Source organism: Synchiropus splendidus, chromosome 14 (genome assembly GCF_027744825.2).
Source record: "Synchiropus splendidus isolate RoL2022-P1 chromosome 14, RoL_Sspl_1.0, whole genome shotgun sequence".
NCBI lineage: Eukaryota > Metazoa > Chordata > Actinopteri > Syngnathiformes > Callionymidae > Synchiropus > Synchiropus splendidus.
In genome coordinates, this window is record NC_071347.1 from 16,477,212 (window position 1) to 16,493,887 (window position 16,676).

At 42.0% G+C, this 16,676-nt stretch overlaps 1 protein-coding gene across 1 annotated transcript in view; it reads left to right on the plus strand.

Annotated features, from left to right (window-relative positions):
- Nucleotides 1-15,533, plus strand: part of trim44 (tripartite motif containing 44) — a 39,910-nt gene extending 24,377 nt beyond the window's left edge. Inside the window, exon 6 of the mRNA XM_053885169.1 lies at nt 14,898-15,533. Coding sequence (XP_053741144.1) covers nt 14,898-14,982 — 85 coding nt within the window. The 3' untranslated portion in view covers nt 14,983-15,533. The remainder of the gene's footprint in view (nt 1-14,897) is intronic.
- The last annotated feature ends 1,143 nt before the right edge of the window (nt 15,534-16,676 follow it).

The window sequence follows — 16,676 nt, forward strand, 5'->3', positions numbered from 1 at the left end:
AATTGGCAAAGGATGTCTTCTCCTCCTCGTATTGCAGAGGATGCCTTTTTTTGTGTTGGATTCATTTTTATTTTTCATGTTTTATTTACATCTTGACACATTTGCGCTCCCAAGTTTCATCCAGTTTCTTCATTTATTACTCACAATACTGATACTATTGTAACTTCTAAATACACGAATAATAAAGTGAACACACACAGGCATTACATAAGTGTAACACTTTGGGATTAACTGCTAACAAATGAATGACTTTATTTAACTGTTAATATTCAGTCATTACGGTGTTATTAATTCCATTCCAGAGTAAAATATAGTCAGACGCTTAACAACGTGGCAATCACTTTATAATATTTGAGTACAGACCAATATGCTGCTAATACACAAATGAGTGAGTAGTTTATTTATTGTCGCATATGTTCCCCAATCTGAAGTGTAACCAGGTGTTGAAGTACACAACAATTCGAATATTGTCAGGTAGAGTACACAATAGTTTAGATTCTTTTTGCCAATTAAAACTCAGCGCGTATACATGTAAGTGAAACTGCCGTTTATTTGCAACATAAGTTGCATTGAGAGGGTTTATCATGAAGTTTCTTTAAATGGCTTGTTTAATGACTCAGAACAGCTGACGTGAAATTGAAAACGTTGAATCCCTGCAAGGCTTTGATGCTCTTTACACGCCAGTAAACAAATGGGTTCCCTGGGAGCAACATTTGGAGACTTCTATTATTACGTGCCTAATACTGCGGGGGAAATATTTCATCTTGCCCCGAGAAATGAATGTGCATCATATAAACATTGTTATTATGAGATATTGCGCCATAAGTATTAATAAATCTTCAATTTAATCCAGTGTAAAGTATCTCCATCTTCCACTTTAGGAAAGATTCACTACTCGGCAACTAACTTACTGTGGCTGTTTGTCGGTTGAAAAGTGATGTAATTTCCACCATATTTTTTGTATTATTGTTAAATTGGATTTTATACATTTTTAAAGTTATAAGTTATGTGATATTTATATGTATGTTTGTATCTGTGTGTATGTATGTTTATGTATATCTATGTGTATTGTCTTTATACTCACTACCTTGATGTAAAGTCATTGACTGGCTCATTTGATGCAACCACGGAGGCCACAGCTCTTACTTGTACATGTATGGTGTTTTATGTGCTTTCACTCCTGTGGCCAACAAACCCAGTTTTATGGAAGGTTGACCTCCGCTGTGTTTATATTTTCCATCCCTCAGCTTTTTCTTGATGCTTAACCTAAGTTACAGTACAAAGCAGGATAGCGAGACAGTTTCAGAACCTTGACCTCCACTGGGAGTGCCAAATATTAAATAGTGCGAGGCATGAGACTGAGAATAAACTGCAGCATTGCATTTTCCTGGAAGGCTGAACTGTCCTAAACATGATATCTATTGAAAAACTGCGATGCAAGAAACCTTGCATGTCTTATTCAGCTTTATGGTGGTGGTAAAGTAGATTAAATCTGAGTCTTGTTGAAGCATAAAGTAATATAAGCTTTTTCAGCTTTTGTTTTTACAAAATGCTGTTTCAGTTTGTGGCTGTCAAATGATCAACAAAATGGGTCGGTATTCTGACAGCAGTTGTTAGGGGAGTGAAAGTGCTGTATAATGTTGTTTGTTTTGATCACAGAATTGTGATGCGCCTTTACTTCATTAGAAATGTCAGGTAGCCCATTTAGGATGTCATGGAGCAGCGCAAGCATCAACAGGCGTTTATTTAAAAACCTGTTTTGTCGAAACAGGTGTCAAATCCATTGTTGATTTCTTCAGGACTTGAACATTTTTGAGGGCAAATAAAAAACACAAGTCAGGATGCAAATGTCTATTCACAAGGTTGGAATTTAGTAGCTTTTCTGTTATAAACTACGGAAGTATTTACACAACTGAACTTCTGTAAAATAGCAGGGTTGGAATTCAGGTTTTCTTCAAGCTAAATTCTGTTGTAAAGTCAATATTTTATGAATAGTTTTTTGCAGAAAGAAAAGAAATTGAGAAAAAAAAGGTTTGGTCTCTCCATGAATCACCAGAACGTACTTTCAGAATGTTTTTTTTCCCAATTTGCAAAGGTGACCAAAACCCCTAAATCAGGCCCATAAATTGACATTTGAGGGATATTTGGAGAAATATCACAATTTCATTGTCTACTGCGACATGTTTTAGCCGCCAGTGAACGTCGCTCATGATGATGAAGGTTCTTGGAAAACATAAAGAGTTAAAGAGTGCATTTTATTTAGTTGTTTAGATGTAAATCCATTGGAGGGATTCGGCTAGAAAGGAATTCCATGTGGCCTCACTGAGGTTTAACAATTTTGTCGGCAGATTCTTGTCAACACCTCCCCCTTGTCTTTATATATACAGCAGGGAGCCATTACCGTCATTCTATTATAATTCCTCTGCGCCCTTCTTCGGGGTCTTCCCAACATTCTTACTCCGCATTTAATTTGGGACCAACGGTATAATGTCTCCGCCCTGTGCCTTCGATGTGATGTCGCCCATTAGGAGTAAATGTAATTGTCACTTTGCATTCCACTTCAGTGGAGGAAGACATGAACGGATTGTATAGCGTATCTCTCCGGACCATGGTCCTCGTTCCAGTGGTTGATTCAGGGCCTAATAACAAGGATACCTTTCTTTGTGTGTGGATGGTTTTTAATTTGACAGTCACACTAATGAGGAGTTTTATTTCTGCCGCACCGATAGGATGTCTGCAGTTTCCCTCAGTGAATTGCTCCGCCGCTGCAGTCGCCACAGAAATGACCAAGTATGCCCAGTCTTTTTTTTTTGCTCTTATCTAAATGGCTCCGCATTAATTCCTCTGCATGATTAACAGCAGGTACATGCGCCGAAGTGAGCGATGTGCTTGGCGGAATAACATAATCATGCAATTTCTCTCACCTGCTGCGGTGCAGACCGACCTGTGCGATTATTCGGACTGGCTGAGCATCAGCCTACTTTGTATTCTGCTTCGCTGACCTTTCCGCTTAGTCGATCACAGTCTGTTCACTGGCTTCCTCGGGATAATAAATGTGCCACAAAGAGAGTTGACTGTATAGTCTTTAGCTGGGTAACAATGTAATGCAAAAACACCTAGAACTACATTATGGGATGGATCTGCCGGATGATTAGATTGCTGCAACTCTGCCGATAATGAAATGCACGACGGACAGGGTCACATTTAACACCCCTCGGTTCATGCTGGGTTTTACTGTACAAGGACAAATTCCCTGTTGTGCTTTATTTCAGGTCTAGCACGAAAACAATCGATGGTTATAGCTCACAAAGATGCCTCTTTAATAATGCTTTATTGATATTGAGAGGATTTGAACGAGCGCTGGACCTCGAAGAGAACCCAGGCAAAATGATTGCTTGTCCTTTGGTATTAGAACAGGAAGATACTGGAAGGAAGTTCAAGCTGGGTTAAGGTGGCGGAAGCTGGGCAAGGCTGAAAGACAAAGGAGAGGTATTTCGCTTATGAATACAGACATATTCACAGTCGTAAGGTGTCTCATATTGGCAGTCATCAGGCGGACTATTGCGTCCGATATGTTTTACTTGAATCATATGCCTCACCTCCCACAGTGTTTCTGGATATTCAAATAGATGGCTGGGGGTGGAACGAGGATGCTGAGGGGGGACAATGCTTGTTTGCTTGGTATATTAGACTTAGACTTAGACTTAGACTTAGACTTTCTTTATTGTCATTGCACAAAACATATTACTATATGATGGCAACGAAATTTCGGTCCGAGGCCTCCAGTTTCCAAAAACAAAACGAAATGTCCAAAAATAAATAGATAGATATATATATATTGTACCTGATGTGACAATGCCATGGTTTTGGCAAGTATGTCTTGTACGTCTCTTGAGGTACTAGACTGTATATTATAGAGAATATTAAAACACATATGTATCAATAAAATATGCCGTTATGATGCATTAAAGAATACTATTGTTATTATATTATAATATTCAGTCCACAAAACTTAGCTGCCATCGGCAAACTGTGTAGTGTGAGCCTGAACAAAAGCCAGCCTGTGTTTTCATGTTATTTGTCTTTCTTCAAGGTTAAATTTTGCCTTGTCCTGTCTTTGGTGCCAACATACCCAAGCTGTCATCTCTGCCTAACCTGCCCCTAAACCTTTTTTTTTTCTCTTTAAAGCCCAAACATGAATTTCTTACATTTCTTAAACATTGTGGGATCAATTTTGGACACTTTCCATCTTTTTCGAAAGTCGCATTTTTATTCCTAAAGCATAAACAATGTGTCCCGGTGGTGGGTGGCACCTCACAGGTCCATGTGGAGATGTAGGTGATATGGCGTCGCTGGCATCTTACCACACTGAGCTTGGAGTACAAAATTGTTTTCTAATGAATCATCATTCTCGACCCCTGTATTTTTGTTTTGTATATATTCTGACAATGATCCTGATCACTTTTCTTTGTGTCTGTACTGTGGTGTTGCAAAAGTCAAGGAAGTCACTAACTCCTCTGGAAACTACCTAAGACAGAGAATTTGATGCAGGTGTATGTATGTTTGCTCTTGTTAGTTGTGTTAATAACAGAGGACGATTTATTTATTTGATGCTAAATCATCGAGAAATGTTATTGTTTTCAGAAATTAAAACAGACAAATTTTGCATTCTGTTAAATTTCAGCTTTGTTTGGCCTGTGGATTAGATGCATTTAGGATTTTGACTCGGCATCAGTGAGCATTTTTGAATAGGCCTGGCCATTGGAAAGCACCTCACTATTTTGATTTGATTTAGATTATTTTCAGCGTGAACATTTGCGGCATGTCACAAATAACCAGGTTGAAAACGTAAAAATATTTAATTGTATAGTTTCCCATATGGATATTTTAAGTCATTTGGTTTTTACCATTTTGATTATTTAAATGTGTCTCACATTACTGTATCACCTGCTTTTGTTAAAACTGAGTCCAATGAAATGAACGTATGATCTTGTTCAATATAACCATAACTATGTTAATACATATTCATTGAAGAGTAGGGATACATTTCAAGGCTAGTGAAGATCCCAGGGTTTCCTTGCTCAAGGGCAAACAAAGTTTATGTAGCTGTAATTCTCACTTTCTTATCTTCTCAAAAGCTTCCATATGAAATGTGATTTTGAAAAAATGATCATGAACCTGCATAGTAAATTGTTTGTTGTGTGTTCCAGAAGATAAATGTTGAAAAACTGTGATAATAGACAATAGTTGATGGTGAATAATAATTCATAATCATAATTATTCACCAACTACTGTTGGAAATGAGCTCTCTTTCTCTTCTTTTTTGCCACTGTTGTTGAGGTTATTCATTCTCCTGTGTGGACTTGGAATCCATTTCCATCTTCATCCCTCTGAAGCTCAGATGTGTGGTCTCTCTTCACTCCTGGATGTCACCTTTTTCCCTCCTCATTTTTTCATTCGCATTCTTCCTCATTAGAGACACGTCTATATCTCAAACTCTCCCTGGCAGTATCATTGCGTCGAAGGTGTTGTGAGGATCACGCCGCCACTGTTAATGAAAGGTGTGCACAGAGGCTATTTCTAAGTCACACGCCCTCTTCTGGGACGTACGATGAAAGTAAAGACTTCTAGGGAAAAGAAAAGGGACCTTTGCAGACTGGTTTGCGAAAAGAACGGTGCCCCAGTTGGATGCTGTAGATGATCCTATTTCCTCTCATTTTCAAGATCTGTTTCTTTTTCCCGTTTTTATAGTACAAAACCATAAATGAAATCTACAATCTACTTTATTACTCCTTTGATCCCGACGCTTGCAAGGCTTAAGAGACCTTCAAAGGAGGCAAGTTTTCCTCATGAAGTCATGTCAGAGTGCACAGCTAACAGGAGTGTGGCTTCATTCTCATAAGCTCTATCAATAACCATTAAGGCTTCTCTCTCATTAGACCAAACAGGGGAACCCCCAGGGCCCCAGTATCATGCGAGCGAATAGCTTCAACGCTCTTTGAAAATGCAAATTGATCTACAGTAGATGCTCTCTACGGCTGGGGTTTCACTATGACCTCGCTGGATGCGGTCTAATTCACGCTACACCACTTTGCTAAATCATGAAGCCTGAGAACAAAAGCTCTTTGTATCTACAGACCTCTGGAATCAGCATGTCGTAGCTAATGCCCTCGGCATGGCTGAGACGGATGAGGAGTTTAAGGCATTTTTACAAGCTTCGCGGTGGTTGTTGTTTATTTTGATCCGGTACCAACAAGTTAGCTAAACCCCAGCCATGCCAATACGTCGCGTTTATTCACACGATGATGGGGACGGGTCAGGCTGGCAAGAGTGCCGCTGTGTGAAGGGAGTCTTTCCAGATGATGACGCAGGACTCCTGCGGTTTGTGCTGCCTTGGGCTGGAAATTCAAAGTGAATCAGAGCAAGAAGCCCGCCCTCTTTAAGCCCCCGGAGAGCCGAAAGTCCTCCTGATAAGCCCCTAAATTTTCCTCATGAGTGATGGCCCCATTTGAGGTCTATTAGTGAATTCCATTAGGGAGACAACATTAGTAAGATTAGCTTTGTTATAGCCTGTCAGTCCCAAACTTTTTTTTTTTTTTTTTTTTTTTTTATCAATGGCTGTTCTATTTCTAGACCTTCAAACTGTTCGTCCATCAATCAGACTCACAACCAGACGCTGGGCTCGGCAGCTGCTTATAGCGTCCCCTGTCCACAGGCCGCGGTCATACAAAAAGAGGAGGCAATGATTGGCCCGGATCAATAATACATCGACTACATTAAAGCTTATTAATAATTCACCGTCAGAGAGAGCCCAGACGCCTGGAACAAGCCGCTGACACACACGCACACATACAGCAAGCCAATCGCTTACTGAAGCCACGGAAAAAAAGACAGAGCAACACTTGACTTGGAGAGAATTTATCAGCCACCCACTGACATTTTGTTTCCTGTGATGCACCCTTCCGTCTTTGCTCACTTTCACCCCGTCTATTTGTGGCTCCTTTCTGTCTCCAAAGTAATGTCCTTTTTCCACAAGGCGGAATAAATCAGTTTTTGCGTTCATGTGTCTACAGGCTTTGCAAAATCCGCCTGCATATAAATAGTTCATTTACCTCCATGGTGGAGGCTTTACTTTGCGGCCTGAACGTGTTTGTAATTACTTTTTTAAAGGACGGAAGGGGGGCCATGGTTGACTGGAGATGTAGCAGGGAATTGCTCAACATATCGAACTGCCAAAAAAACACTATCTTCGACTGAGCGTGACAACAAGCTCATTTTACTGACACGTAAATCTTACGTTTCTCCTCGAGGTTGCCACAGTTTATCAACCTTGAAGTTTTAATTTGTCGACTTGCCTTTCTCTTTTCATTTTTAAGGTTCAGAAAACAGCAACTTTGCTGGGCTCACTATTCTTGGTTTCAAACAGGATTGTTTGAGATCGTGTCGCAGACTTCTTTTTTGTGTATTTTTGAGAATGTGGGAGTATTATTTTTCTTTTCTTGTCTTATTTTGTTGTTGTGGGAGTGAGATTGGGTCCTTGACATGGTGGATGTGTGAGAGATAGAGAGGGATGGAGGATAAGGACAAGGACTCCTCGCTCATCGGTGGAGTGCCGCGCCAATTGAGAAGCCTCTTGAGAAGCTTCCTGTTGACATGTCCATTGGGATGTAGACTGCGTGGCAGACCCAAACTACACAGGAGAGATTTCCTACCTCAGTTGTCCTGGGAACACGCCAGTATTCCCAAAATAGGTGGGTAAATCAGGGAGAGGGAGGCCTGGGTCTCTTTGCTGCTGCTAAGCAGAAGAAAATGAATGAATTGATGGTAATCCAAGTGCTCACCAGCTGTTTATCTGATTCCCGTATTACGTTCTCCAGACAGCAATAATTCATGTCACATGCTGAGAATGGGATCTTCTGGAATTGCAAGACAACTGCAACAGCACAACTCCCTGTGCTCCAACCTGTAAAATACAGGAAGCTAGTATATATATATATATATATATATATATATATTTTTTTTTTTTTTTTTTTTTTTTCCAGAACTAGCTAAAAGGCAAAGATGACTTTATAAAATGTGTATAAAACAATAGTATCATTGTGCATTCCACATTGTTTCAAGGTGCCGAGGTGAGATTCAGTAGAGTGGGGCAGCGCAGAGCTGGTCACTCGATGAGTCCCTCATGAGCCAATACAAAACTTGACTCATGGAAGCTGTTATATTTATTTGATTGTGAGCTGTGTTTTCATTTAGTCATGTTGAATTAGTGCCGGCAGAGTTCTTTCTTGTGTATTAATGGACCAGGCTGATATAGTTTTGCCGGTTTAAGATGTAAACTTTCAACACTTTGGCTCAGTTCGTATCTTAGTTTGCAAATGGTTCCCAGTTGTGTGTCACGTCCATGTATTTTTTATTCCCTTTTTGTGTTTGCAGTGTTTGTTTTCTGGCGGTTTCCCAACTGCTTGGGACACTAATGCAGTTAATGGATAGAAGTGCACAGAGAAACTTTGCCTGGAGCTTTGGAGCCCAGATTTTAATGTAAACCACAGAGACGGTGCATACGGGGTTGTTTACACTTCGGCCGACATCAATTGTTCTTTTGGCAGCCACCATGTGTCTGCACAGTGCCAAGAGGATGCGTGTGAGTCACTTCTATTCACACATTTTCTTTTGACCACTAATGAATTTTGGTTTATTTCATTTGAGTCTGTTGTAGAATGTGATCGACGACACTTGTGCGCTCTTCAATGAGACACTATGCTGTCGATATTTATCCCTTGATGTGATGCAGGAAGGTCGAGGAGGTAGAGAGCTGTCCGCTGGTAGAATTGCGTTAGAAAAGTTTTGCCGAAAAACAGACATATTTTCATGCATCGAGCCACGCATGAAGCTGGAAGAGGGAGCTATAGATAATCACTTTACATGAAGTGTCATGAATCATTTTCAACTGCCACTGTGTATTTTCAACTGTGATTTTTTTTGTCATCATTATAGCATTTGACTTAAAATGCCCATGTAGAATATTTCGCTGCAGTGCCAAATAGTACACTTTTCACGCCTGGTCTCACCAGTTGAGGTGGTGGTTTGTGAAATACAAATATATAGATAGACAGATATTCTTTCAACGGTGGGGAAATATGATACAATAATGTTTAAATCATCCTGTAACTGGTGTGAACTGAATGTATCTGCTGAGATTTTAAATTGATAAATCCTGATTCTGTGCTCTGAAATATGGCCATGAAGGTCCTCGCTGCTGTTTACCCTTGAAGCATTGTTTGCAGAGGAAGAAACACTAAAAACACTTGTGAAAGTTCGGGGAGCGATGGAATAATCCGGGCAGTGGTTATGTCGCGACAAGTTGCCGTCTTCATTTAGGTGTGTAGAACATCTTGTAAGCTCAAAATCAATTGTGATTTAATGCACTTACATTGATTTATCTGTTGCAATATTCTTGTCTTGCGACTTCCTGTCTGTGCTCAGTCTCTGTGTGGTCAAACACAAACGTCTGCTTTGAATACCGAATCAGTTGCTTAATATGAGGTAATGTTTTCATGACTGAGTCCTTAGAATTATATTATACACTACATTAAAGGTCCAACAATGAGACTTGAACTTTAGGGATCACATTTTGTAAACGCCCCCACTTCATGCAAGGACTGCAGTATCAGTCACATTGTATTTGAAATCAACATGTGCTGTGTTCCAGTTCATCCAGATTGCAGATATTTGATCGACAACTTGGAATTAGCAAAGCAGCTAACGTTATTCGTGTCATCAATGTCACTGTCATCCATCCACCATCAGCCGTGCAGGATACAAGCAACACTTTCCAGCTGGTGTCGCAGTGTTGAAACTCCCCAGTGTTAAACCAGCAGTATATTGTCTGCGACAGATGAGGGCAAAGGCTGGCCTGGGGGCCACAAGCAGCCCTCTGCCACTATTCTTCTGGCCATTTTGCTTTTTATTTAATTGTAATTCACTATGTCAACTTTTAATTGTACATTTATCATATTCAACGTCTTTCGGGGAGGACGATAAAATGGACAAATACACTCCGGACTCACTACACACTCACACCATAGACACACATGCACTTTATTTCACACATTCACAGAAGAAGGACTGTTGTTGTTTGTTTATTTTACTTTTTTTCTTATCTTTATTTGTACTATTGTTTTTTACTTGCTCTTATGTTTCCACCTGTTATGCTGCTGCAAATGGGAATTTCTCCTCTGCGATTAATAAAGTATTTCTCTATCTATCTTATATAGCTTTCATTTTCAGCATTTATCTATAAGACAAACCCTTTTTACAATGCACATTTTTTCTTGAACTTCTTACAAATTCATACCTTTACTTTTCATTTATTTCCATTGAAAATCTTGTGATTTTTTTTCTTATCCTGAATAATCCTATTTATCCCATTATTTTAATAACATTTAAATGTATTTCAAAATAAATAAATAATTGTCCGATTCTTTCACGGCTGCTCTCGACAGCGTCAGAATCTACTCGCCCTCCCCCGGTGCCCAACATAATCCAGGGTGACAATATATCGCATTAGAATCTCCCTGAAACCATCTACTGTCTGTTGACTCACACCGTCTCTCACTCCAGTGTGTAAATAGCTTTTGTTCAAGTCCCTGCATAACATCATCATTACAGCACTGACAGAGAGGGAATAAAAAGTCAAACAAGTGCAGCGTCTCATTTCTCCAAAGATGCTGACAACTGCTGTACAATATTTCTCAGTAACAGAGTGGGTGGTGAGTCGCTAAAGAAGCAGCTTTTGATTTCAATAGGAATCTGTTCACTGCCACCTGAACATAAACAAGTCTTCACATCTCATTTCTTCATTCACAAATATAGTACTTGAGTGTTAATGGTATTGCTCAGTCGCTCCAGGAAATGGAACCAGCAAGTTTGTCCAGTCACTTTGACTTTCACTGCATGAAAAGGGGCATTTACCAGAGTTCGGTTCTATTTGCTGAGTCGCAGAAAGGGGGTTGAACTCAACCCAAAACATAAGACTCCCAGAGTTGGTGCTCCCTTGTCTTTCATGTACAGTGGTACCTCGGTTCTCGACCACAATCCGTTCCAGACGGCCGTTCGAGAAGCGATTTGTTCGAAATCTGAATCGATTTTTCCCATTACAATGAATGGAAAAAGAACTAATGCGCTCCAAGCCTTAAAATAGGTTTTTGTAGGAGTGAATGTAGAGTGTCTGCTGCAGGTGGCTGTTCCTCTATGTGTGTGGCCGCTGCATGTGGGAGGGGTTGCCGAGTGAGTGACGTCTCTCCAGAAGTGAAGAGGTGCCCGGTGCGTGTCCAGCTCTGAATGTGCGCTTCTGTGCAGTTTGGCTGTGACAAAGTCATAAACCAAGTCACGCTCTGTCCCAGACTCGCCTCATCCCTGTCCCAGCTCCAGCCCACAACAGGACATCAAACCCTGGAGTGGAGGTGTGGAGAGCGAGCACCTCCCCTGTGACACTCTACCACGGTCCAGTGTGGAGACAGGAAAGGTTTTACACCTCAATATGAAGAAGTCAGCTGATCGATCCGCGCACGTTATGTTTTTCCGGCTTTTTTCAGGGCGTCCGAGTTCTGGATTTCCGTTTGAAATCAAAGCAAAAAAATCTCCAAATTTTTGTTCGAACTACGAACAGCAATTCTTAAGCAAGGACGCTCCAGCAGGTTGACTTTTATACTTTTGTACGTGCGTCCTTTGCACTTGAAGTACTCTTTTTGCATCTAAAGCATATTGTGTTAAAATTCTTGCATTATGCAGCTTTTTTGAAGCCTATTTTTTCCAAGCTCATTTGTAAAAGTCCTTATTTCCTGTCTCGTTGTTCCAGAACCTTTTAATGATCACAACTTTCACCACTATTTTCTGCCACTAACTTTCTGGCACTATCTGCCGCAAAAACCGGGATTTTTGGCAGCAACAAAAAGAATAAAATCCAGGAGGGACCGATTGGTTGGTGACTAGGTGCCGTCTCCATGTTTAAGTTCTTAGGATTTATCTAAACTGAAAGTGGTCACGTGACTCGCTGGCGATGCACTAAAACAAGCAGATTGTTATACTTTCTCTGCTCTGTCACCGAGGTTTGAAGCTCTCTTTAGCAAGCTGGCACAGGGCCAAGTGTGTCTCTGTTTTAAAACCCCATGATGAAACCCCAAACGTCTGCGTTTTGGAAACATGTCGTTTTAATTGAGAGTGTAATGGCCTTCTGCGTTGACTAATTCAGCCACGTCACCCTGCCAATTCCACCAGCTCATCTTGTGCTGCTGCAGCATTTTGAGTCTGACACGCTCAGTTCAACCTTTTATTGTATTTTATTTTTTTAAGATATATATATGTTTTTTTAAGATATTCATACACAGATGGGTGAATGCTGGACTGTTCACCTGTCTCTCTTTCAAGTGGAAGTTGATGTCTAGTTTTAGATCTGCTGTGTGCTCAGAGAGCTTCAGGTTTCTTCAAAGATACTTCATGTAATATCTGTTTTAAAATGTGTCTCTCTTGCTACCAGTATCAGAGTTTTCTTTTTATATATCGCCTTTCAGTATTTTATTTATCATTTTTGATTATTTACTTTTACCTTTTGAAGATTTATGTCCGCTGCACTCAGCACATTCCACTGTCTCTCCCCACTTCCCTCTTCATCCAGGTGTATGACACTTCCCATAATAGAGTTGGTTGGATGGCTCACATGACCTGACCTTATTTGGGTGGCTAATCGTCCTCCCCTGCCGCAGGTGCCGCAGGACTGAGGTGGTGTTCGACCGCATTTATCAGGACATAACCGGGGCTTAATTTCAATGACACCACAGGCAGTGGTGAATCCAACTCTCAAATTTCAAGTCATTAACTCCAGATCAGTATGTAAGTTAGATAACCAATAAGCTTAAGCCGAAAATGTAATACTATAAAAACTGCATCTCCAGAAGCAGCCAGATGATTCTGTAACAGCAAGCTAAGGTGGTGCTCTGGTGTCCAGCTGTCGTCCCCCATCTGGTTTCCTTCTGGGGGACTCATTTCAGGCCTCATCGTGTGTTTGTACCATGTGACAACTTTGTGCAGGACAATACCTTTAGACTCTCTCTGTTCAAGTTGTCCACAGTCTATTAGTCTGTGTTATTTCTATAGGTAGTGGGCCCCTAGATGTGGTGGTTCTCGGAGTCACGATGGGTTGGCACTTGTCTGGCTTGCTGGTGCTGGTGCCTCAGTGGGTGGGCACTAATGAACAAGGTGGATTAGTTCAGTGAGTACTAGTCATGCTCCGATCGATCAGTCACCGATCATGATCGGCCGACATCAGCGTGACGGATGAATGCCGATCACTACCTGTCATTTCAGATCACAACAACCAATCACATGTGTCAGCCGGCGCTCTGATGAAGCCCCGCTGGTTATGACGCGTCCTTCCTGTTCCCACTCCTGAACGGAGCGCAGAGAGTTTTCCGGGCTCATGAAAGTGAGAGCGCTGGTTCCTCTGCAGCAGGCTGTTAGCACAGCTGACGGTTAGCTACACCTGCGGATCTGAGCGTGACTTTTGAAATGATAAGAAATAATTCTTAATTTCACCGAGCTAGATGGCTAACCTTTCTCAGGTGTCGGACACGGAAACTATTAGGTCCATCAACGTTTTGGAGTCAGGTGCAATGTTCGTCAGCTGCCTGAATCTGAAACTTTGAAAGTGGAAATTTTCATAAATGCAGTGCTGTCTCAGAGTCCCGCTACAAGCAGCCAGTATGTCAGTATGTCACAGACATAGCAAAGTCTCCAGAGATTCACCTGCAATGTCTCACATCAGAGTAAAGGTTTCTCAGGTGTCCTTTTGACAGAATCGCTGCATTCAGCAAGGTTTTTCTATTGTTTGCCTCCTTGAAGAGATATATTGAAAAGTATCTGAGTTAAAATGATTTTATATATATATATCGGAGCATCCCGAGTGAGTACTAAGGCTTTGTACATCAGCACTTGCCGAATCCAAAGTGCTCCACAACCTTGGGTATGAGGGAGTATCATACCTCTTTACTCCTTCCTTCCACTCGCACTGCTGGCTGTGGCTTCTGAATTATCAAGTCATTTTACCGTTTCATTTCTGAAGCGCATCAACACACCTGAAGATTCCAGGACAGAGTGTCTCAGGGAGATTTGGTGAATCTGTGAACCGACTTTAACCACCCACCAAGAACCGTTTTTTTTATTTTGAGGAGGACAGTTCAGTCCCTCTGTGCCGTCCCCCTGAATGATTTATAGAAAGTTAAATGAAGCTAATGGCAGCAGCTTGGTAGCGTAGCGCACGAGCGGTCGCCTCATTACAGGAAGGTCATGGGCTCAAATCTCACTGGGGAGCTGCCTGTTGACGCTTTAGTCAGTGTGCAATGTCGATGACGGCCGGGTGAAGATGGAGGAGGAGTCACTGCGCTCCTCAACTGGTGGAAGATAATGGAGTTAATGAGCGCAGCCGCGGGGTTTTTAGCATGTTTACAGACGCTCGCCCAAACAGTGTCTGTCTTTCACGCCCGTGGAAGATGGAGGAGAAAAGTTGGAGGGAAGAGTCACAGCCGAGAAGAGAAGAGAGGGATGAGGTGCTCCATCACCCTGGAGGCATCATCCAATTAGAGCGCGTGATTAGTGTGGACCGTCTCCAGCGGAATAGAATCTATCAGCGCCGCAGCCATTGCTACGGGTCGCCGCGATTTAACCGTCACTCTGTCTCTGTCGCCGCGGAACAGCTAATATTAAACCGATGGAATAGATGATTTCTACTTAAGGCGGCGCTGGATTGAAGCTGGGGTTTGTTATATTTCCATATTTTGTGTGTTCGCGGCGAGAACCGCACGAGTTTGTGAAGCTGCTGAAGAGTGATTGGTTTCTGCTTCCAGGTTTCCAGAGCCCAGGGCTGCACCCGCGGACCCTCGGGACTTAAAAGGCGATGACTCCGAACAGTCCATGGATCACGCGCCCTGATGAGTCTCTTCCCTGCCGTCCATCCATCCGGCCGCCTTTTCCGCAGTTTGACGAATGTGTTCCTGCTCGCGGCTCGTGCTGGAATTGAAGCGACCTTGAAGTGGGATGCTGCGATTCCAAAATGTCTTACTTGACTCGGACTTTCTGCTACTGCAGAAGCAGTTATTTTAATTCAGAATTCCAGAGATCTTCAGATGAGTTGATTTTGGCACTTATGACTTGTGATTGAACTGACAAGGGCGTCTGTTTTTGAACTGCTCTTTGCTTTCCATTTAAAAGAGGGTTGCAGCGTGAGTGACAGCTTGATTCGCGTCACCGCCCGACACTTTTACAAGAGTCTCGAGGGAGTTGGAGACGCGTCATCCGAACTTGAAATGGCTCCCTCCTTTCATCGTATTCTCCTGTGAGCCTGAGACGTGCCTCCCTCCATTCTTCTGTTTGTCTCCTTTGGATCGATATATAAAACACTTTGGTTTTGCTTTTAACATTGATGAAAGAGTCTGCGCATTCATAGGTGTGTTATGTGTGAAAAATGTAATAAAGATAACTGAATTATGTTGCAAGGGACTCATTGGATTCTTGCATCTTTAAAAAAGTTTGAAGATTTTATATATACACAATGGTACCTCGGTTCTCGACCACAATCCGTTCCAGACGGCTGTTCGAGAAGCGATTTCTGAATCGATTTTTCCCATTACAATGAATGGAAAAAGAAATAATGCGCTCCAAGCCTTAAAATAGACTTTTGTAGGAGTGAATGTAGAGTGTCTGCTGCAGGTGCGCTGTTCCTCTATGTGTGTGGCCGCTGCATGTGGGAGGGGTTGCCGAGTGAGTGACGTCTCTCCAGAAGTGAAGAGGTGCCCGGTGCGTGTCCAGCTCTGAATGTGCGCTTCTGTGCAGTTTGGCTGTGACAAAGTCATAAACCAAGTCACGCTCTGTCCCAGACTCGCCTCACCCCTGTCCCAGCTCCAGCCCACAACAGGACATCAAACCCTGGAGTGCGCGCTCCAGCCTTGGAGGTGTCGAGGAGCACCTCCCCTGTGACACTCAGTCGGTCCAGTGTGGAGACAGGAAAGGTTTTACACCTCAATATGAAGAGAAAACAGTCAGTAAATGGAGCTAACGGGACACGTCTGCATACAGAGGCTGCGTTATACACAATAACAAAGCGCATCGTGGGTCAGCTGATCGGTCCGCGCACGTTATGTTTTTTCCACAAGCAAAAAAATCTCGAAATTTTTGTTCGAACTCCGATTTGTTCGAAGTCCGGGACGTTCGAAAACCGAGGTACCACTATATATATATATATATATATATATATATAAAATATACAGTATATATATGTGTGTGTGTGTGTGAGTTTTTTTCCGTATACCATCGAGTGTTTATTTCTAATGACCAGAACTCAGGGAGCCGATTCCAGCTCTGCTGCATGAGCTCGTTCTTCTTCACGACTTGTTTAAATCTGCTTAGTATAAAGACCTTCTGCTGGTTTTACTGCTCTTGTTTCTGGTTAGTCAGCAGCTGCTTTGCTAAAGCGTCCGATCGATCCCGCTCCACGGTCAATCATTAGTCCTCATTATTTGTGTAAAGTGAATTTAAACTCGGACGCTCCTCCGGCCAGATAGCAGTGGCCACTGGCTAAATGACTTTCGCTCTGGTCAATATCTCAATGTGAGGACGCGGCACATGCT